Source organism: Prosopis cineraria, unplaced genomic scaffold (genome assembly GCF_029017545.1).
Source record: "Prosopis cineraria cultivar Desert tree isolate PC_DT_omini unplaced genomic scaffold, ASM2901754v1 PC6, whole genome shotgun sequence".
Classification (NCBI taxonomy): domain Eukaryota; kingdom Viridiplantae; phylum Streptophyta; class Magnoliopsida; order Fabales; family Fabaceae; genus Prosopis; species Prosopis cineraria.
The window spans coordinates 41,599,898-41,623,255 of record NW_026555337.1 but is presented as its reverse complement, the minus strand read 5'-3'; the positions used below and the strand labels follow the sequence as shown (position 1 = coordinate 41,623,255).

General features: G+C 31.5%; 2 protein-coding genes across 3 annotated transcripts; both read right to left on the bottom strand.

The window, feature by feature from the left end:
* Nucleotides 1-6,208: 6,208 nt before the first annotated feature.
* Nucleotides 6,209-7,767, bottom strand: LOC129312418 (uncharacterized). Its single transcript, XM_054955041.1, has 4 exons — nucleotides 7,302-7,767; nucleotides 6,887-7,027; nucleotides 6,632-6,790; nucleotides 6,209-6,498 (listed from the first exon to the last, which is right to left on the bottom strand). Exons 1-4 carry the CDS (start codon nucleotides 7,746-7,748, stop codon nucleotides 6,409-6,411), a joined length of 837 nt encoding a protein of 278 aa, XP_054811016.1. The 5' UTR covers nucleotides 7,749-7,767; the 3' UTR covers nucleotides 6,209-6,408.
* Nucleotides 7,768-15,979: 8,212 nt separating this feature from the next.
* On the bottom strand, nucleotides 15,980-21,585 carry LOC129314425 (uncharacterized protein At4g15545-like). 2 transcript variants are annotated; one of them, XR_008594106.1, is made up of 10 exons: nucleotides 21,143-21,585; nucleotides 20,464-20,532; nucleotides 19,411-19,464; nucleotides 19,247-19,307; nucleotides 19,060-19,134; nucleotides 18,522-18,779; nucleotides 17,896-17,941; nucleotides 17,729-17,807; nucleotides 17,455-17,597; nucleotides 15,980-16,595 (listed from the first exon to the last, which is right to left on the bottom strand). XR_008594106.1 is itself a non-coding variant. In XM_054957869.1 (9 exons), exons 1-9 carry the CDS (start codon nucleotides 21,431-21,433, stop codon nucleotides 17,505-17,507), a joined length of 1,026 nt encoding a protein of 341 aa, XP_054813844.1. In that variant the 5' UTR covers nucleotides 21,434-21,585; the 3' UTR covers nucleotides 17,193-17,504. The 2 variants fall into 2 exon arrangements, 1 of the variants encoding a protein (XP_054813844.1); XM_054957869.1 differs by lacking the exon at nucleotides 15,980-16,595 and having other exon boundaries at nucleotides 17,193-17,597.
* Between the last annotated feature and the right edge of the window lie 1,773 nt (nucleotides 21,586-23,358).

The following is a 23,358-nucleotide window of genomic DNA, read 5'->3' as shown; positions in this document are numbered from 1 at the left end:
TTATTACATCCTAGAACCCACGAGTATGGTGCTCAATACATTCCCCCTAGCTAGAGTCACCGAAAGCTAAGGATGTAATTTCCAACATTATCGCAAACATGTCAACTCAGTTATATAAATCATATTCGTGTTTTTCAAAATTTTCGTCTATTTCTAAATCATAGATTTCATTTAAAAACAAAATCTATATTAACATGACAAACCATTAGTGGAAGTACTATGCATAATATATTTTTTAATTTAAGAAAAAATTGTGTGTTTATTTTGAAAAAAAAAGATATGTTAGTGTAAATTTGATAGGTTAAAAAAGTTGCCTTGATTTCTAAAATATATGCATATAATTTTATAAATTTTCAGAGAATTTTTTTTTGGAGAATCTAAAAGTATTGGTCAACCATTGCATATATTTTGGGGAAATTTAAAAGGGGTCTTGTTTAATTTTGTGGCATTCTTTTGTTCTTCGCTTGGAGTTACGTGGTTCATATAACAAGGAATAATGAGAAAAGACCATTTATATAGTCACCGACAAAAACATTTTGATTCCAATTCGTGCATCACTCTCAAACATAAATAGCAGCAATAATTAGCCTCCAACTATTCAACACGTTGAGGCCAAAAAAAAAAAACAATAAAAAATTTGAAAAACTATTGAACATGTTTTCTAATTCTTCATCATTTCAACTGCGCGCTCTCTTGATCCGGCCATTTCACTCCTTACTATTTGTATTGCCCTCCTTTCAGTCGAAGGGACACAAACTTTTTTAAGATTAATTATATTTTAAGCTCGACATCTCTCAATAAAAATAATATATGTGTGTATTATATTTAAGTTAATTAAGGAGAAGAAGATCTAAGGAATAAATAACAGTAACATTGACCACAATTTTCCCTACATGTACTTGTGTTTAAATATATTATTGTAATCTTTCTATTAGTATAATTTGTACTCTGTTTGATCCAAAATATAAGTAATTTTAAAAAAAAATACATACTAATAAAGTCCTCTCATTTTTAGTCATCATATAAAAATATAATGAGTGAAAGATATATTTACACAAATATTTAAATTAATAAATGTAAGTGATAAAATGAAAAAGAAAAATTACATTTATTAGATTGTTTATATTTTAAAATAAGATTAGCTAATTAAAGGGTGATGTTTATATTTTGGATCAGAGGGGGTGTCAATTTAAAAAAAATTCCAAACCCAAAGTATATGTGTGAATATACACGCGAACAAAACTCAAAATCTGGAGTGAGTGAGAATGATGGAAAACCATAGTGATAATGGCATGTGAAGGGGTCAACTTAAAACAGGAAAGTGAGAGAATGGTCTGAATCTACACACACACACGTTAGTGCTTTCTTACGATTGGTAGAAGCCTTGCTTGTGACACCCACCCATTTACCTTTTTGATTACATTAAGTTCTTCGGTATTTAATTTCATTTCTCGATTGATTTCCTTTACACAGTAGTACCCGACTTGGTAAAAAAATTGGAGAATTGGAATCATACTCATTCATATTTATGACGTTCATTAAAGTTAATGAAAGTATATATATAAATAATTAAGACTAATTAATATGGATCATTCTCGTAATTGAGTTTGATAGACAGATAGATGCAGATCAACAATATAATATTTGCTTGAGCTTCGTAGTCTGACAAGTGATGCCATTTATGTCATCACCAGTGGTACTGCAAATACTAAAGTCAGCTTGTGTGCAAGTGTTTACATATATATAAAGTTTACTTACCCTCTTTCTCTTTCGGAACAGTTTCACTTAGCCCCTCCTAACCCAACTTAATTTTAGTTTACCCCCTAAAACTTTGAAATCTCATTGCACATATGGGGATTAAAATAAAATTTAAAAGTTGACTCAAATGGCTTTATTATCTCTAGTGAAATGAATAACTGATATATAAAAAATAAACAAGTAACATATGAAAAACAAACAAATGATGTGGGTGGAATATAACTCTCATTAACAACACAACATCAATATGAATATAAATAAAAAAAGCTAGGCACATAAACAATTCGTGTAGCAAAAATGAACAATTAACCTAGGTGAAATAAAAGTTATAAATTTATAATAGTATTACACTGTTAGTAAAAGTTATAAATTTCACTTACATCGATAGTTGTTCATTTTTCATACATCGGTTATTCATCCATCTTACTTCATCAGAGGCAATAAGATTATTTAAGTTGTCATTTTAATTTTATTTCAATCCCTCACATGTACAGTGAAATTTTTAAAGTTTTAAATGGTTGATTGAAATTAAGTCGGGTGAGGAGGCTGACTGAATCTCTTTTCTTTTACACTTCCTTTCAAGCATCATGTCCACCACACACGCACCTATTAGTCCTTGGACCTATTGTAATAAGGAAAATTGAAGGGTATACATAAAGTTACATTATTATAAAGTAGCGATGATATTAATGGCAATTATAACAAACTACAGAAGATCAAAACAAAGATGTTGAATTTGCCAGAGAACAGTAAATATAGGCATTAACTCATAAATTAGGGTTCGTACGCATATATAGAAAATAATTCATCAAGGCTCTTTACGGATCTTTCATTTGTGAATGCATGCCGACCTGCACATAAACAAAGCCAGTGTATACATAGTGCATGCATATATAGCATTCCCAAAGCACAGTACGTAGAAGATTCACTTTTTTATTAAAATTACAGTTTAATTTTTACTTGTTCATGAGTAAATTAAATTAAAGCATGCATACATGCGTGGTAATTAATGAGTTGTTAAAAAAAATTCTTATTAATTACTCAGTGAATTAAGGTTGGGATTTTCAACTCTTGCGTTTCAGAAAGTGAAGTCTATATATGTAGCTATCAGATCAAGGATCAATCATCCCTATATGGCATTGTTTAGTAATCAATCTATGTTTGACTGGCACGCCTTTTTTCTCCCCCTGGTACACACACATATATACCAGTAGAGGGCAAATATCTTCCAAACAAGTTGCTTTCCAAAAAATTTGAGGTGATTAGCCTGCCGGCCCCTACTCTATCTCAATCCAGTGAACATTCTAATAAATTATAAGCACTCAAAGCACCAACTATTTCATTAATCATAAGCAAACTAGATCATGATTCATGAACCCATATTAATCTGCATAAAGTCTGAGATGAGTTGTATAGTTTTTAATGTGAGTTCCTGAACGTATGATTATGTTTAAAGACCAAAGTTATCGTCATGCGTTTTAGATAAATTTATTATTATCACACACTCACACAATTAACAACTTAGCTTCAAATCAATAATCTTCAATTTTTCTTATCAAGGTTTGAACGAGCCTAGCCACTGTCAATTGAAAAGATAACTACCAGACGAGGCCATTTTTGTATAACTCAAAAAGTCTTTGATTGAACGTGATGGGAGTGAGTGGGGGATCAATAACTATGAAAACGACACGCCACTAAAAAAACTTGCATATGAAGTCGACATTTCAGCGAGAAAGTCCTTAATGTGATATCTGGAAAATGATTAATAGCCCATACAGCTTGAGGGATGAAAGGAACGTGACCTTTAATTCGGACATGTAGGGGCCAACGCTTCAATTTTGGAACGTAACAAGCAGAAGCTACATATGTGACCTACTTATTTAAAGTCGCATACATATAAGGAGCACAATTATGATTTTGTACATCAGATGCTAACTAGGACATTTATAGAGCTCTGCCTAGCTCGTAATCATTTATTGGTAACAGTGTTTATCGCGAAGTGACAGTCTATATATATATATATATATTGGTTTATTTTCTCTGAATTAACCACAATTGATGAACACGTCCAACCAAATGTTAGTCTACGTGTGTAGCTATATACGGCTATTTTTAACTTGACGGCATCGGTTATCCCCCAAACTACATAAATATATATTCTTGAACTTTGAACAAGATATAAAAACCATTGGTTTAGATGCCTGATTTCAGATAAGAATTGCATCCTTGGTGTGGCATCATACCTGGGAAGGAATTAGAATTCAATTCTCTATAGTAATCGACTCTGCTATAGCTATAGATGTGCTATATATCCTATCGAGTACTGTAAAAAGTTTAATCCACTACTGTACTGTATGCTATAGGAGCCATATCACTGTTGGAGTTTTTCAAGAGTTTATCATGTCCACGAAGTTGAAGCATATTATAAGGCCATAAGTACTTACATATGAACTCCACTATTAGTGTATGTGCATGGGTGTCGGAGAAATAGAAACTCCAACTTTCTCAGCATAATGTTAAAAACTATAGGATGCCAAATGAACAAACTTATGTATGTTTTTTTTTTTTTTTGGATTCGAAAAGTAGAAATTCTGATGAGGCTTCTCGTTTGATCGTAATTATCAAGGAATTGAGGCGCTTTTACACTTTTTTCCTCTTGTGGGGCTTTTATCATAAAATTCCGATAACATTTCAGGTTCTTTTTAAAAGTAGGGGAACTTCCAACCGTTTCCAAAGATTTTAAGTATACAAAGTCTTAATTAAACGCAACAAGTTCTCATCCAGTTAAAAAATTCCATAGGCTATATATGGTGTAACATCATCTTCTTTTTCTTATATTCCATTTTAATCTCTGACCAAGTTTTCTTTTATTTTAACTATTCAGCAATAATGAAAAATCACCCCCTCTAATTTCATCTAATTCCTACATATGTACTTGATCTAAATAAAAACAAATGAGCCTTGATAATATTTTCTTTTAAATGAAAAACTTCATTTTTTTCCGGCTCCCTGGTATTATTACTGATGATCTATGTAGGTTTAATTTGTTCCATTGTGATCATTAACCTTGCCTAGTGGATTAGTTTTGTTTGTGGTTGTGAATGGTTTAATTTAAATCTGCTATGATCCATGTTACTCTGAGAGAAACAATGAAACTTTTAATTCATTAAATTTGTTTTAATTATCAATTTAGTTCCTAAAATTTAATCCTTATCAATAAGGTCCTTAAGTTTTATAATCACACATAATTAGTCTTTATAGTGTTTTTCCCTTTCAAACCATAAGGATTGATTGTGTGTAGTTATGACATTCATGGGACTACTTGATTGATAAAAATTAAATTATAAGAATTAAATTAATAATTTAAAAATTTTAAAGGATTAAAAGTTTATTATCTCTGCTTTGAATTATTGACTTTAGAAGTTTCTTCTTCTTCTTATAGGAGAGGTCTTTGGAGTTGCAATTAGGCATGTATCGTTGGCGTTAAAGGGGTTCAACTCGATCGAGCAAGTCTTTAAACTATCATCCCTATCATCACTTTCATCAATCATAGTAAATAGGGAACTGGCCAATGACTTTTAATCGACATGGTGTCGACACTCGTCCTGTAATAAAGAGCACGTGTGTTCGAGCCCCAGAGTGTTGGCATTTGTAGTGGGTGCGTGTTTTCTTCTTATAGGGAAGGAGTGCAAATATAGGCGGGTGAACGGGTATTATTGGATAATTGTCTCCTACCAAAAAGAACAAGGCATCAGCTTTTGTTAACTTAGACTTGTCTTGATTAATGCAGTTCGGTTTTTTTGATGCTTTATTATTTTTGATAAGCTGTTGTTTTGTGCTACTTCTTGTTTAAATTTGTGTTTGTAATTAATCTTTATTTGCTTGTAACGAAATACATCTTCTGGTTTAAAAAAAAAAATTCTCATGAAAGGAAGAACCATCTTTAAGATATAAAATCATGTTTTCTTTAAAGAAAAAAGATACTAACGAACGATGACACCGTTCATTGTTTCTCTCACTTTTTCCTTCCTTTTCTCTTTTACTCCTGTTGAAATTACCTAGCAGGATCTTATACAATGAAGTCTACAGATGATGCATGGGAAAAATCACTCAAACTTTTAAACCCTAGCTAGGTATAGTAGGTACTCATATCTATAAACAATAATGGTGCTAGAATATTTGAGAACCAGAGAGCAACTTTGATTGATCGCTTTCAATAATCATCACGACGAGTGAATCGCATACAATGACTCCAAATGTAAAGAGATCTATTAATTGTGACCTATAAGCTATACATGTAATTCATCGGAATATTTCTGTCAATTCAAACATCATCAAAGTCATCCTGTCACGTATATATTTTGAACTTTAAGTCAAATTAAGTATCCAGTCAAAGTATAGCTAGCTTGGCCCATTAGAATTCCTTAACAAATTAAGATGCCAACAGGGATCATTTGAAGTAAAATTATATTATCATTAAATAATTAATGTACAGCAGCTAAGTTACACCGCCATGCAATTAAAGTTTCATCTACGTGCTTAATTATCAAAATTAAACGCTAATAATTAATTAGTGAACCCTCTTCTATTCTCTATAGCCCACTTATAATTTATCTTCTCTTTTACTCGAACTAGCTTCATATCGATGCTCTACATATCGTCAGGCGAAGAATGAGACAAATACACCAAACTCGCCATTGCCTCTTGCAGCCAATCTTCCTCCTCCTCATCGTTCCTTATCTGCAAATTATAGAATATCATTCAAACAATAAGTTTCTATATTACTTTGCATTTACCTCATAAATAAGATGTCTGAGTAATATTGTTTATACACGCACTCACACCGCATAAGTTATTAATGAAAATTGATGACCTGAAATTGGATGGAATCATCACCACCGTACAGGTCCTGTTTGTGAGTAATATTCTCATTCTTCTTCATGGAGATTTCATCCTCACAGAGGTCGTTGTTTCTGGCAAACCTTCCTCTAACTCTGACTCTCCGATCAGCTAGAGTTTTCCGACATGCATACTGCATGTAATCATATTATAGAATATTATTAATTACAAGTATATATATGGATATTTGAGAGTGAAGCTTGAGAGTCCAGAGATGAGAAATTGAGACCTTGATCGTTTTGTTGAAGTTTCTTTGGTTTCTTTTCTTCAAATATCGCAGAATTCTTTCCTTCCTTTCTTCTTCTGAGTATCGTCCTACCTTCATGTTTGGTTCCTCAACTGCTGCCATTTGATTTCCTTGATATGATCCCTATATATATATATACACACACATATGACGGATCATTTCATTTTTCAGATCAAATCAATTCAATTACTCTAATAACGATAAGAAGCGATGGTATTGCATGTGATAATTTTCAGTTCTTCAGTAATTTCTCTTCCTTTCCAGAGAAGCGACAACAGAATAAAGTCAATTTAACTGTAAGATGACATGATTAGTTCATCATATATATGCTAACAAAATCAAAGCTAGTTGCCTAATTAATCATGAGTTGAAGATGAACATAAGATTAAGCACGTACCCACTTCTCAGTGGCAGAATTAGGATAAGAAGGTGGCTTAATATCCTCCACAAACCCACAACATTCTTCAACGAAATCGCCCAGATGATGTGGTGGTTGGTATCCGCCGCCGTTCAGACCCTGAAAACCACCGTCGACGGTGCCGTAAATCACTGGAATGGCCAACTCAGGTAAGCTCCCCCCCACCTGATCGGAAAACGTAGGAAACCAAGACGAAGCCATAGTATCACAATCCAATACTGAAGAAACATGATCGATCAGTGCACCACTGGGAATATGGTTGAAGCTATCGTGGACACCACACATTCTGTTCTCTATAACTGAGAAGTTATTAACGTTATTGCCATTAATGGAAGAACCTTGGGTTTGAAACTCCGTGAAATCGGGGAATATTGAGTAGTTTGAATAGAATTGAGGAAAAGCAGCCATGGAAGGAGACAGAGGCATGAGAAAATATCTAAATGGCTTCTATGGGTTAATTTGTTAGCCTTTGTTTAGTGCGACGCTTTCAATATATAGCGAAATTGAGGTAGTACATTGGGTTGATTAGGCCAAGTTGTTGAGGAGGAAGCACGTGACCAAGTGGCTGCACAAACATAGCTAATTGGACAGCTTGGATACATAATGACTTTAACTGTTTAAGTTTTATTTTGTGCTAACTCTTACTCTATTTTTGGATTGTGTGAAAAGCAATTTGGACTTTTTGGACACACGATAAACTTAATCATCTCTTTTTTTAGATATTCTTTTGCATATTACAGTAAGTTGTTGCCACTGATAACTTCGATTGTAATATCTTGAATTGAGTTAAACAAAATCAACTTAATTTCATTTTAATTGCTAACAAAGAGGTAGTTTATTTAAACTAGTATTTAGCTCAATATACGGTCATGATTTCATCTGAATATTATATTGATAGAAATTGTATTAAATTTGAATTAAGATTTACTTTATAAGATTTGATTCAGCATCTAGGGCTTAATTTATTTAATTTAGCATTTAGATTTTATTTATTTTTAATAAAATAAGATATCTAGGTTATCTTGTTATTTTTTAAGTATTATCAAATAAAAAAAATGATCTTATCGTACTCTAGTAATTCTAGGTAGATTTATATTATTATTTTATTATTCTTTATTAATTTTTAGAACTCTATAAATAGAATTAGGGTTTCATTAATAAATAGTTTTGAATATGAATAAGAATTATATAATTTTTTCACCCTTATCTCCTTTCCTTCTTTGCTCGACATCATATATTAAATTATTATTTTCTTTTCATATTTTGAAGGCAGAGATAGGAATCAAACTTTTGGGTTGCGTTTAGATTAGTGGATTTGGGATGGAAATTTAAATTTAAAATCTCACATTTAAAATTCATATATTCTAAATTCTCTATTTGAATGATATAAAAAATTTTAAATTATAATATTAAAATTTTTTATTTGAATCTTAAACATAATTTCAAATTTTAAATTCTATATTTAAATTTAAAAGCAACTCAAATGATGTCGGTAGTTCGGTTTTAGTCAAAGTTGACAGTCCTATCCAAATTAGGGTGGCTGGATGAGGTCAATGATGCAATGAAAGTCAGCCATCTAATTCCAATTGTGCACCAACGATTTGGTCTTAGCCAATGCTGGCAATTCAATCTCGATCAAAGTTGGTTGTCCAACCCCTCTCAACATTGGTGGTCTCATCTTGGTTGGCATCGGCATTCAAATCTTGATCAATGTCAATCGTTTGATCCCAATCAAAGTCAGTTGTCTGATCCTAGCCAAAATTGGCCATCCAACCTCATTCCACACTTGCATTATCATCCTTATTGAAATTGGTTGTTCGGTCTCAGTCAGCATCAACGATCTAGTCCCTATCGACATTGGTGGTTTGGTCTCAGTGGAAGTCAGTTGGAGGCAACAACATTGAAGTTGAGAAGGTAGCGAAGTTAACAAACTAATGTAAAGGAAGAGATGGGCTTCTATAGAAATTTGAGATAATAGAGATTTAAAAAGGATTTAAAATTATAAAGGGATGAGGTAAGATTTGGATTTGGGTCAAATCCAAATTCACATATTTTTAATTACCCAAACAATAAATTTGACTTAAATTTAAATACAAATCTACATGCATCCAAACATAACATTAAGTTTCCTAGAAATTTGGTACTAGAGAGGTGTCACTTTATCTATGTTCTGTATATGTTGATATAATAATAATTTTATTAATACACACACAATTTCATCATTTGTAAATTAGAATATATATTTTTCAGTCATATTTGTTATTCATAAAATACAAGTCAAGTGGTTAAAATTGTGAAAGGTATCATGAGTTACATGTGATCAGAAAGTATTGGATAATCTTAAAGACAAGTTTTGTCAAATTATTATAAGATCAATAATGATGCTATATGATGGTAAATGTTAAACATTAAAATGATTACATGAACTAAAAATTAGGGCTATAAAGATGACAATATTGAGATGAATGTGTGATCATATACATGAGAGTGTTGGCATGCCATCTATTGAAGAGAAGATGATGGAGAATCATTTCAGGTAGTTTATACATGTATAAAAAAGGGTCAGAATTAAAAGGCAATAACAAGAAAGGTTGAATGAATGATTTTGACTCTTGTAAAGAAAGACAGAGAAAGATCAAAAAGAACATTTAAAAAAATTATTGAATATAATGAGACATTCTAATAAACAATATATATTTACATAATTGGCTATTGATAGAACTCAATGATATAATGTGATCTTATAGCTAACTTCACGTGGTAGGATAAAATTATTATCAAATCAATTAGAATAAGGTTTTGTACTTATAATTTTTATTATTATAATTATTATTTTGTTTATCGATGGGGGGCAAAAGCAAGAAAGGGGGAGAGGGCGAGCTGGGAAATTAGTGCGTATTTGAGGGTTATGAAAAATTTAAAGATCACTAGTGCCTTAATTATTTTCCTATTAATTAATCAATTATCAAAATTTGAAAAGAATGCTTAATATGGCTCATAAAAAGAGACATTTTTGCATAATTAGCATGATACCATTTATTTGATTAATAATAATTAGAATGCGGCCATTAATGCACCTTTGCCTTTATTTGTCATAATTACATTACACATCAATTCAATCCCAATGACCCTCCAAAAATTTGTGGACCAATTCTATTTTATTTATAAAAAATACAGCTTCGTATAATTTTTTATATAATCTCTCCTTTAAAAAGGATATATACACGTACAGGAAAATGATGTTACAATCAAGCCTTAAAGTCAAAATTAAATCTTGTCAAAAGTTAAAACTTGAAAAGAAAAAATACACTCCTTTAATTAAGAACATTGAATGAACCGGGAATTTTTTGTTTTTTTGTTTCAAAGAACAAACACAACAAGACCTGAAAAAGTATATGGTATAGCGGGGTCATGTGCATACTGTATATATATTCTTAATAATGATATAGCTTGTAAGTGTTGCAAGGCTTTGTATCCATAAATAAATAAATACTTTAAAAAGATAAAACCTAGCTACTTGTAGCCTCAGAATCAAACACATGCGATTGTTATATTTTTGGTTAGCAAATCAAGTACAATATCTACCCCATATTACCCATAAAGTTTTCGTCAAATCATATACTTGCTCTTTTTATATATACATATATATTACCCACCATTAATATCCAAACAAACAAGTACATTGAACTTGAAGTTTATTTTAATAAAAAGAAAAGAAAGTTTTAGTCTTTGGCTAAACTATTAGATGGACGCTTGGTTCATACTTATTTTATGGGACATATTCATATTGTTGTTTTGCATGTGCATGCTTTAACATCATGTGAATTCTATTGATCATTGATATTTGATTTTGATTAATTACTTTTTTATTAGGAGATTTTAATTAATTACTTTCACCTTAAACTCAAATATTATGAGATTTACATTACATCATAAAAAAATTATATTTCAATACTCATTTTTTAAAAAAAATGAAAATATTTTTATTCAATTATATGATATTCAATATTACTAGCCTAATTTGACCCAAATATATATATATATATATATATATTATTAGCCTAAAGCCTTGTTAGGCCTAAAACCAATTGGAGATAACTCATTTGATGTTATTTTTTCCATTTACAAAGTTCGAACCAATTGATCTTGAGGGGAATAGAGTTGCTTCCATTAACCTAGTAGTTCCATGAGTAGGTTGTAATTATTTAAAAATAAATAAAATTATCACTAAGGTATTGAATATTTTGAGAATAACTAATTAAAGTTAACATGGATGATAAATGTTCTCGTTATTTAAGCAAGTGGTTGGGGATTCCAATCTTAATCCTTATATATATAACAATTCAGTTGAAAAAGTTCTACATATTGCTCTCAGTACTTTAAGAAAGATATTATTTATTATCTGTGAAACCTACTTCTTATACTTATTAAATATTTTGAGAATAATAATTTTCTTAAAATTTATTAATAGCCTTCTTAGAACCTAGTATAACTCTACGAAGCTTTGTAATTGTCAACACTCAGTTGTAAAAACATTTATAATTTCAAGGATATTTTTATCTAAAATAAATTAATATCTAGATGTGAAAATACAATTTTCGCTACATTATATGTAGATTGCCACATATGTATTTTCATCACATCTTGTACATAATAAGGACAAAAAATAAAGTCGAATACGGTGTGAATCTGTATAGTAATGTTATTCGCAATTCTTTTTGACTAATAATATGCAAAAGTGGAGGTGGTATAATATAAATAATAATTAGTTAGCTAGCTAGCTATATATGAAGAATATATTTACATATAATGGAAAAAGCATCTATAACAGAATAATGTCATGTATTTGTTTGCCCATATAATGACTAGCTGATTGATTGAAAATTATGAATCAAAATCTTTAATTGTATCTTTCAAGGTGCGTTTTCCAATTTGCATATCTTTCTTTCAACAACACAAATCATTCACCTTATGCTTTTGCTTTTATTTTCTTCTTTAATTAATTTCAAATACTAATTAAAAATTTTTAAATTTTATGGAGTAAAACTGTTACATGTACATGGTTAATTCTAAGGGAATTGCATAAAACTAATAAAGGTTTAAGAGATGTATTGGCACTAATATTTAAGAGATGTACAGGCTAATCCATTGAAAAAAAAAAAATCATGTAGTCATAGTATTCAAATTCAAATTATCAAAATTTAAAATAAAGGATTATTTTACATCACTTAAAATTTTCCTAGAAAAATAAGTACTTAAATTTGATTAATCCCAAACATTAATAAAATTGGTGATATTTTAAAAGTAAGTGAAAAAAAGAATCTTTTAATTAATGTTTTACTCTGTCTTGAAGTCTGGGAGCAGACTAGATCTCTCATCTGTATTAATTACTAAAAATAATAATGGGATCATTAATTGTTCCCCCAGGCAGGTTCATCCTGGTAGATAATAATAACATCGAAAAAGTCACAATAAAGACTAAATTAATTTATTGTGAAAAATAATTTAAAGGAAGCAAGATAAAGGGAATCAGGTTCAAAATGAACAAAGGTATATATTATATAGAATGCAACATATGCATATGCATGATTGATCTTCTGTTATCTGAAAAGATTCTGCCTCACCAACTAATACTCACAGCCAACATCAACATGGTCACCCTCATTTTTAGACAAATTAACAATTCCCAAACACCACCTTATCAGTTATATGTACTTTAATATTTTCACACCCCATTTAGTATCATCAATTCACTCAAATACAACATATATAATATAAAATTTATCACAGGATGTAATATTTAAGTAAAAAAATGTGTAACTCTAACTATTTATTTATTAATACTCCCTCCGCCCTAATTCATAAGACAATTTTAAATAAAATTACACATATTAATAAAGTTTATTAAACACACTTTATAACTTTATTTTTTTCAAAATAAAAATATTAACTTTTAAAATTGTCCTTTGTTTAGTATTCAATTTGTGAAAGATTATTAAAGAGAGAATATAATGAAAGATAATATTGGAAATATATTTCCAATGAAACTTTATTTTTGTCAATTTATTTTATATTTTGTGATTTCAAAACATCTCTATGGTTATCTTATAATTTAGGGAAGAATTTGTAATAAATAGTATGACTTATTCTTTAACTTTTATATTCCTCTAATATTTTATGTAAGTCATATTCTATAAAAAATTTCGTGATCCAAAATATACTATGCCTCTCTGGTCCATGTTATAAGAAACCTTTATAACCACATTATTAGAATTATAAAAAAGCAATTAAGTTATTAATTTTATCTGAAAATGAAATAAATCCTGAACCGCGTCAAGTAACTTATATAATAAAGATAATCCATCTCTCCTATAATAAAAGACCGGAGTGATAATTCACCATAGTTCAGGGAGCATTAATTATTCCATCCCGAAAACGCCCTTCTTGTCAATTTCCAACCAGGCAATTGAGAGAATATATGTTTTTTCATATTGACAGCATTTATCAAGGATAAAGATGGAAACCAAGATAAATTTTAAACAATTTTAATGATGTAATTATTTTTCAATAATTACGATATAACAGTTAAAAGTAACTTACATTAATGCATGATGAAACATGTCTCACTTTTTTTTTTTGTCAAATTATTGGATGAATCGTGTAATTTTCTTTTTGTAAAAGGATAAACTCGGGGGAGAAAAATGAGGAGCGAGGAAGGTAATGGGGACAGAGAAAAGTAAGAGAAAGAGAAAGCAAGAAGTTCGTGACAGTACGTAGTATCAGGTGCTTCTGCTTCTTTCTTTCTCTTTCCAATTTGCATCCCACAATCACTTACTCCTTTCAATTAATTCTTTTTTTTTTAATTATTATTATTATTAGTATTATTTCTCGTTTCCCACTTGCTTCTGTTCCACCTTTGGTAACAAATATCACTATGCTCAACTTTCACTATTTCAATTTACGTTCAGATTCATTCAGCTTCATCTTTTCTGATTCATCCTATATCTTATCTTAATGCATAACTATTTGGATACCTAATTAATTCATATGTTCCCCATCAAACAAAACAAATGAATCTACAAAATCATTTTTATGCGCTGCAAAAAAATTAATCTTTAAGATACTGCGTGTCCAGATAATTAAATACCACACAGATAAACACACAGATAAACTGACACACACACAGAGTCTAACTAAGAATTTTGGCATGAAGTTTATAATCATGTTCTTAATGATCTTGTACTTGCTTCAAAACCACGCAATGATGTTGATGTGATGTTAGATTTAAAAGATGATAATTTGCTTTTACTGATAACTGAAAGACATACCGATTACCAATAATCCAGCAGACCAAACCACCTGTGTCAAAACTAAGGCTAGACAAAGGAACAATGACAGGAGGAAAATGATAGTTAAGGATTTAAACTTGATAAGAAAAAATAGATGAAAAATACAACTATTAATTCCTATAATTTTAATGTGTTTTGATATAAATCTTGTATTGCTTCAAGCCCGTTTAATTTATCCCATTTGCAATGTTAGTGCCTCCACTTTAGAATATGCCCAAAAAAATGAGTAATACTAACAACGTTAAATACACTAACATATGACTAATATCATTAATTAATCTTTGTGCTGAGGTAAAATTATGATCTAACAAATTAAAACATGACACGAAACAGAATGGACCAATAGTTATTTTTCCGAAAATTATATTAAAAACTTTGGAAAATTTCAACTGCCCCTCAAAATTAAAAGTGATTATCAAGTTTTAGAAATGTGTTATAAAGCTCTAGAAAAACTACAATTACAATTTTAAATAACTTTGACTATAGTTTACATAGCGTGTGAAAATAATGTAAACTCTAACAATAGCCTTAAGATCCTTAAGAGTAGAAACAATTTTTAGTACCGTTCAATATAATGCTTGTCCAGTTTAGATCCTTGAATGAAAATTTTCCACAATGATAAGATGTAGGATTGACCAAAACTTGTGGAGAAAAAGGAAACCACAACTAGAATTAGGTGACAAATAATTCAAATATCAATGCGTATCTTTTCCCAAGTGGGTGAGGAGCCAGCAAGGTCATGTTGGTGCAGTGGTGGATGTTGCACTTAAGTGAATCTAAAGCTGATTTTAGAGCATAAGATCACTACGGCACCTTTTCCTGTTTTCCATCATTTTTCCAATCCCAATATTATTCTGTTCCATGGTACAACACTTTCTTTCTAAGCTGCCTCTCTCTCTCTAACCCCAGATCCATTTTCTCAAAGATTTGTCATTCTTTTCATTTACAGGATCAACTTTCTCAGGCGACTCAGAAAAGGCATGCACCCATTGTCTAAACGCTATCAGACTACTTTTATTCTTCCCGCTTTTTGAACCATACCTGAGAAGATTAGTTCAGCTGAAACAACCCCAACTATCCACAGACCACAAATATTGATTCAACATGCCTTTACAAGCAAATCAAATTGAGCGTTGCAATGTTTTCTGTACCATTGGAACCTACTTATAAAAATAATTTCACTTCATGTTTTAAGTTTTACTGATGGGTAGCCAGGAGGGAAGACTATAACTGGTTTGATTATCTCCTTGTAACTTCAATTCCACCTCTTCAAATCTAAGATTTTTTACCTTTAAACTACACTTGGGGTAAAAGAAACCACACTTCGTTAGATTCTTGGATTCAATATATAAAAGATAATACATCAAGCACTCATTAATATCTTGTAACCATGTCCTAGAAAGATATTACCATAAAATGTGCATGACATGTTAAAGTCTAGTTGTCCTTAGTTTGGTCAGCCTATTTTTCAAAGACAGTGGAACTTCCGGTCATGGCAACTACGGAATCCAAAGCCCAAGATCATCAATATTTACACCTGAATCTTGTAGGCAGTGCAATATTACTGCACATTCAGATTTAGCCATGTTAAATAGACAACAAGACTCTTGTGAATTGCCCATCAAATAGAAGGAAAAGAAAGTTTCCAGATTGAACCAAGAGAATTTCCCTTCACGCCGATGTTGAAGATATCAAAATTTTGCAAAAGTCAAATAGCAGTTTAGCCTGCTGAGCAATGAGCATGTCAAACAGCAGATGATATATCTACATAGAATTCAACAGGAGCAATCAACAATGAAGCCTAGACGAATGAAACATGCAGTCATCGCAAATTTATGACTCAGTTCAATGCTATCTTGGATTCTGATCACAGTAAGAAACAAGTCATAGAACATCCACTTGAAAGTCAAGTTTGATCCATGAGCTGCAAAATAAATTGTCAGTTAAATAGAAATTAATCACTGCAGTTCAAGGTTGGGCAATTATCCAGAGACCTTGGCATTGCCAATTACTAATTGGGAAAATAATATGACAATAAACCATAACTAAATACAAATGAGCATGGTTATATCCGTGGAAATATTTGGTTTATCCCTTTGAATGTGTCTTTTTTCAGTAATTGGAATATTGAACGTGAGCTATTCACATTACTCTTAAAAATGGGCTTTTAAATCTTGGCCCCAAACCAAATATAAAAGGCTTAACATTGTCCCATGCATCTTTTGCTATTTGAGATTTCTCCAAGTGTTTATATGAATTTTATACGCTCCATTTTTTATTGTGAACAATTTATCTTCCAAAATTCACAAACATCAAAGGCATCTGTTAAAAGCACAAGAATAAAATTCCAAGAATGGATTTGTCAGGGTCGATGCTCTTATTACTTAAGTACCTCATCAGAAATGCAGATTCATTATATGAGATAAAATCTCTATCACCATGGTCCAAGTATTAATGGGAACACATAACTCCCATATAGGCAATAAATGTGCACCAGTAATGTACAAAAATGCTACTCACAAAACCTCAATGCAAATTTGCACGCACAGTTATTTTAATATATAAATTAGGATCGTTGCATGAAACCTCATGGTAATAGGCTGCAAATGAGCCCACAAAATAAAAAGAAAAGAAATCTAATAAAGTGATGCCAAAGAAAAAGAGACACAAAAGGCTAGCCTAATTTGCATACAGTGCAAGACTCTGTCTATGTGCATGCAAGTGCGAGCTGTGTGTCTTGTGTGAGTGTGAAAGAGAGAGAAGATGGTGCTTAAGGGGCATACCAACTTGAATATATATATATATATATACCCAGCCAATAATACTTTCAGTGCTAGTGTGCATTGCGACTGAGCAATCCTTGGAAAGATAGGAAAAGATCTTTGTTGTCCGTCCCAAATATCTCTTCTGCTTTTCTTAAAGTTTCCTACAAGAGGAAAGAACAAGTTGTTAACAATTAAATAACAGAACCCCGTATCCACTATTGACTAAAAGGGGGAACAATGTAATACGACCCAGCACTGCATATAGTATTTCAAGACTGAAACAAATATTTACCTCTCGTGTTTGCTTCTGAGCATTCAATTCCTTAATGTTAGCCAGAAATGCACTAAACTGCTCATAGGAAAGACGACTCCTGGCAAAGATATATGAAAACTATTCAAAAATCTTTTAAGAGAATATTAGAAAAATAATGATTTTACTAGAAGGAATGAGGATGTCACCTGGCTTGACGGAAAAACTCCTTTCCATCAATTCTTGGAGTACGGCCTAGACATGTTTTTAGTGTAAATCATCGGAGATAGACAAAATTAAACATTAAGCAGTTCATTAATGAAACTGATAAAAGAGTCAATTTAACACCCCAGAAAAAAGGATGTTTCCTTTTCCAAGTCGATGAGAGTAGAGATTATCTTTGAATGCCATTTTAAACTCTGAGGAAAGAAATGAACCAAGCTCTCCCTATATCAGACCTATTCAATTACTTATTACTATCACAGGGCATTGTTTTAGGATATAAACACAGTAATACATGAAGTTTCTTGTCTTTGTTGTCTAACCAGTCAATCAATGTCAACTCCCTTTTACTTTTCAACTGACAACCTCAATTATCAAACAGTAAATCTAACAAGTACTTCCAGAAGGGTGATAAAATCCATTATACAGGCCGAAGTTTAGTGTTCTATATGTGTGAAATAACAGATTCCTGCTTCCATTTAACAGCCATCTCTTCACTCGTTGACAGAAACAGCATTAAAAAAGCATCTAATTTTTTTTTTTTTTTAACCAAGATTATCATGATGGAGAGGGGGAAAGTCCTAATATTGGAATTGCAATAAATATTCCAAACCTGAAAGAGATCTCGCACGAGGAGGAGAGCTTGCTGCAGACGACTGCTGACTTGATGGATACCAAGAAGATAGTGATTGCCGTCCTTCATATGGGAGTTTAGTGGGAGAAGTAGCACCAGAAGTTTTCTTAGGAGATACAACTGCAGAATATCCTCTCGGAGATCCAGCTGTTGAGATCACCTTTGGAGTTCCTTGTGGAGTAAGACGTGGTGTGATATAAGGAGTAATAGAAAATCTATTCCCAGCATATCTTGAACCTATAAAACCATTTTAAAAACATATTCAATTCACAGAAGATTAGAAAACAAGGCTCTCTTTTTTATTCATAGTGGTTCCAGCATTATTTTTATAGAAAATGAAATTACACACTAAAATATTTAGTCAACAATTTCAACTTTTGAAACTGGAAACATCCATGAACCTTGGTCTTTTATCAAGAACCTTAGCACCTGAATCCAATAATATGGGTAAACTATAGAATTGCAGAGTAACATGAACTATGATTACTGATAGATAACACTGGAAAACATTATCTACCTTCATCAATTGTGTTACACACAGTAGTAGAGCTATTATATGAATGATGCACCACACAGCCACTGCCATCTTCACCTGCAAGCAATAAAAAGAGAAACGTACATTAGCCTTCAATAGCAAGACAAATAATGTTATGAATATTCACCAGAAATTTTATGAAATGGACAGACATTGAGATGGAAAATACCCTTATCAGGATATGCCTTTGGAACAGATTGGTCACAAGTTCCAATATCAACAGTTTCAGTCTGTTGCAAAAAGGTAGGAAGAATAAGACATATGCTTCTTCAGGAGGAATATACGGGTCACTTTCAATACCAAACTCAATTGCAACAACTAAAAATGTCTCACAGATTGATTGTCATCATTTAGGGACTGCATCAACTGTCTCTTAAATGCTTCCAACTATCAAATAGAGAAAGTATAATATACAGTCAGCTCCAGAAAAAATAAAAAGAAAAAATAGAACATCATTTGAAAATCTAACCAGTTATTTGTTCATATATACAAGGAAAAAATGCAGATATTTTGAAGAAGCCAATGTAACTGGACTTCTAAGAACATAGAAGTAAAGGGGAAAAAAATACAGGGCACACTAGCCAAGATAGTAAGGATGCAGCTACGCATGCAGGGCAAAATCTTGACAAAAGTTGATTTGTGTTCACAAGAAAAGATTACTATCATAAAAAAATAACAGAATTTCCCTTTGCAGGAGGGAAACAAATGGGCAATGAAGCACAGATTCTCCATTTCGACAATTTTAGCTATATATTACAGAAGATTTAGTTGAAAAAATAAGGATCCTCGTTATGAGTTATGACCGTAATGGAGACTTGGTAGTATGGGATACCAAATCCCACAGTGAGTAGTATGGGATGCTCAATAGGGTATCTAAATGGGTTGATTCTTCCATCTCAGCAGCTAGCCTCTAGGGTAGGGTTTTCCATCCCACTTAGGTATCCATCAACTGGTATCAAAGCCTCGTTATCAACGGTTCTGAAGAGGGCTACTTATAGAGGGTTCTGATTAGAAGGAGATCGAGTTAAGTGCTGTGAAGTGCAGTCGTCAGGATGTTGGCTTTCCATGGGGGGCCAATTGATAGAGATTTGGTAGCATGGGATACCAAATTCCACATTAAGTAATATGGGATACTCAATGAGGTATATAAGTGGGTTGGTTCTCTCACCTCAACAACTAGCTTTTGGGGTAGGGTTTCCATCCCACTTAAATACCCATCAAACCACACAAGGTGCTTTTCTTTAACCAAATGTAAATTTTTTCCTAGTTATCATAGTTTTCTGTAGTTATGGGCTATAACATTAGTTTGTATAAAAATTTTCCACGTTATTGCATTTTTTTTTTCATGTAATATACTATGTCAACCAACATATCTTAAACTCTCACCTTTGACAAGTCTCGACTGAGCTTTTTTGCAGTCACTGCCAATTGATCCCTCTCCTGCGTAAGTTTTATCTGCAATATATATATATATATATATAACAGAAAGCATCTACCATCAAGTCTAAAAATTCAAACAACTGATAATTTATCTAATTCAATATATCTTTATTTTACATACACCACCCAATAAACAGACAATTCGAGAATGACACATGTATCAGGCTTCTCGTCCCCCAGCTGTCATTCTACCTTGTTTAGTTCCTTATAAAAAATTAAAGTCTCCAAACCTTTCTGTTTTGCACTAAATCACTACGAAGAACAAAATGCTAGAGTAGGTGTCTGTATGAGTATCTGTATCACAACAGATAATCAGTGAAAATAATTAGTTCCGCCGCATATCTACTTCTTCTCTTCATTTCACAGCCTTTACTCCCACCATGTCCAGTTCGTTACTAAAGATAATTATTATGATAAATAGTTCCGTTACACATCTACCTCAATTCCCACCCCTCCTTTTTCTTTATAGTTTCTTGTGCAAATACAAATACAAGCATTATTATGTGAGTTGAATACAGTCATTAGCTCAACCGCAGACGGGAATATTAATGAACCCATGTAGAATTTCCCGGCCTACTCCAGAACATAATAAGATTTTTTTTTCTTTTTGGAAAAATCAACTTACATTCTCATCAAGAGCGACCTTCAATCTGGACTCAGCTTCCTGGCACGCATGATTAAGACCAGAGACCTTCTCCTCGAGCGCGAATATTATGCGGTCCTTCTCAAAAAGCCTCTCTTTGACCCGACCCATGTCCAACTCGAGCTTCGAAACCCGTGATGCAATCGCGATGGAGGTAATCTTGCGAGCGAGATCAAGCTGCTCATAAGGGTCGGTGGGTATCACCGATAGTATCTCGTCGGGCAGATGGAAATCGGGACCAACCGCATTGTTTAGCCCGTTAACCTGCGACATACGTACTAGCCACCTTCTTCCCTCCTCGCAAACAAGAAAGATTTCAACTTTCCGTTTGATGGAGGTAGGGATTTAGGTTTTTCGATGAATTCGAAGATGGGCGAGGGTTTGGAGCGAGAGATGGACTCCTTGAGACAGTGGCACCACATTTGAATTGTTTGATAATAAGTTAAAATATTGTCATTACAATTGCAAATTTACAATATTACAATAATAAATTAATAATGTGGAATCATAAATCATTGATTTTTTTTTTTGGTTATGTAAAATCATCATTATAATTATAATTATAACTAAACCAACCGTGATTAGGAGTGATTTTTTTTTTTTTCAGAATGGACTAGCTAAATTCTCGTCAAACTTTCCAAAAGAATTTGCCAGGGTTAATGCAAATGAGGAAGCAATCATCGATTTAAACAATTATCAATCCATTAATAATTAACTATTAACTATTATTATTAATTGTTACTCTCTCAAATTTAAAATATAAACAGTTTTTAAAATATCTGCAAGCTAATAAAATGTTCATTCTCAAAAAAAAAATATTATTATTTTACTTTTAAGTTTAATTATTAATAAACTCTATGATAAGTGAAAAATATATTCATATAAAAATTTAAATTAATATTCAAGAAGTAAAGTAAAAAGTTATATATATTAAATTTTTTATATTTTAAATTAAGATCAATTAAAAAGAAATATTTATATTTCAGACCGAAGGGTGTAATTAATAATTTATAAGGCTAAAAGCATGCTAGTTTTGATTTGTTTAATTTTTGAATTTATTATTGTGAGTCCTTGTCCAAATTTAAAATTTGCACGGTTTCCCTCCAAATGGTCACACTCTTACACTTTCATCGTTCAGCTTTATATAATATAGTTTATTTACAACAAAAAATCAAAACAATGGGCCCTCCGGCGTTTAAGGCACTAAAGGTAAAGGCTATTGGATTTTGATTTTTGGTCCATAATGATTTGATATTGACATTACTTCTTGCGCAAAATAAAAAGTAGTTATTACTTTTATAAAGAAATGTATTCTTTTGATGTTGTCAACTGTGACTTAAAAGTTTGTATTTTATTTGTATTATATTCTTACAGAAATTTATGTTATTTAAGTATATTATTTTGGGCTTGGCCCTTTTATTTTCTGAGGACTTCGTTGTTGTTTTTGTCTCTTTTTTATTATATATAATCTGATTCTGGGAAAAAAAATATCTATCAAATAATATGAACTAAAATATGCTAAAAATATAAATGCAGAAAAGTTACATTGGGTCCTAATATTTTGTATTAACTAGCCTAATCCCTAGCATTTATGAGAGAACACAACAATTTTTTTAGCCATAGAACATTTAAAAAATAAAATCAATCAATATATCATCGATCAAAATAAAATGACTAAATATTATTATTTATTTTACTATTTATTATCATTATTTAAATTTACAATATATTTGTACATTATATTTGGAAATTGTTAAATGGGGCAGCTCTCTCCTTTCACAGGGTTACTTTTTCATTTTCTTATTACTATATTGTGGGGTGAAGAAGAGTTTAAGGAAATTAAATTATTTATAGCATGAACATGTTCATAAAATTTATAATTTTTTATATTCACATATATATGCGTGTTTTTGTTTGTTTTTTTCTCAAAATTTTACCTTAATCTAACTCTTTTTCATAAGAGAGGGAAACACATGTATATAATTATTTTAATTTTGGGTTGGAACCTGGACCTCCTCCTAGAGATCACTGTTAGGATAACTATCAGCTATACATGTATGATAACAAAGGCATGTTAATATTGTTTGGTTCGTACGTGGGAGTTTGCATGTACAATCTACAAATTGGAAAGGAATTCAAAAAAAAAAAAAAAACAAAGAAAGAAAGAAAAAGAAAGGAAAAGAAATGTGGAAAAAGCT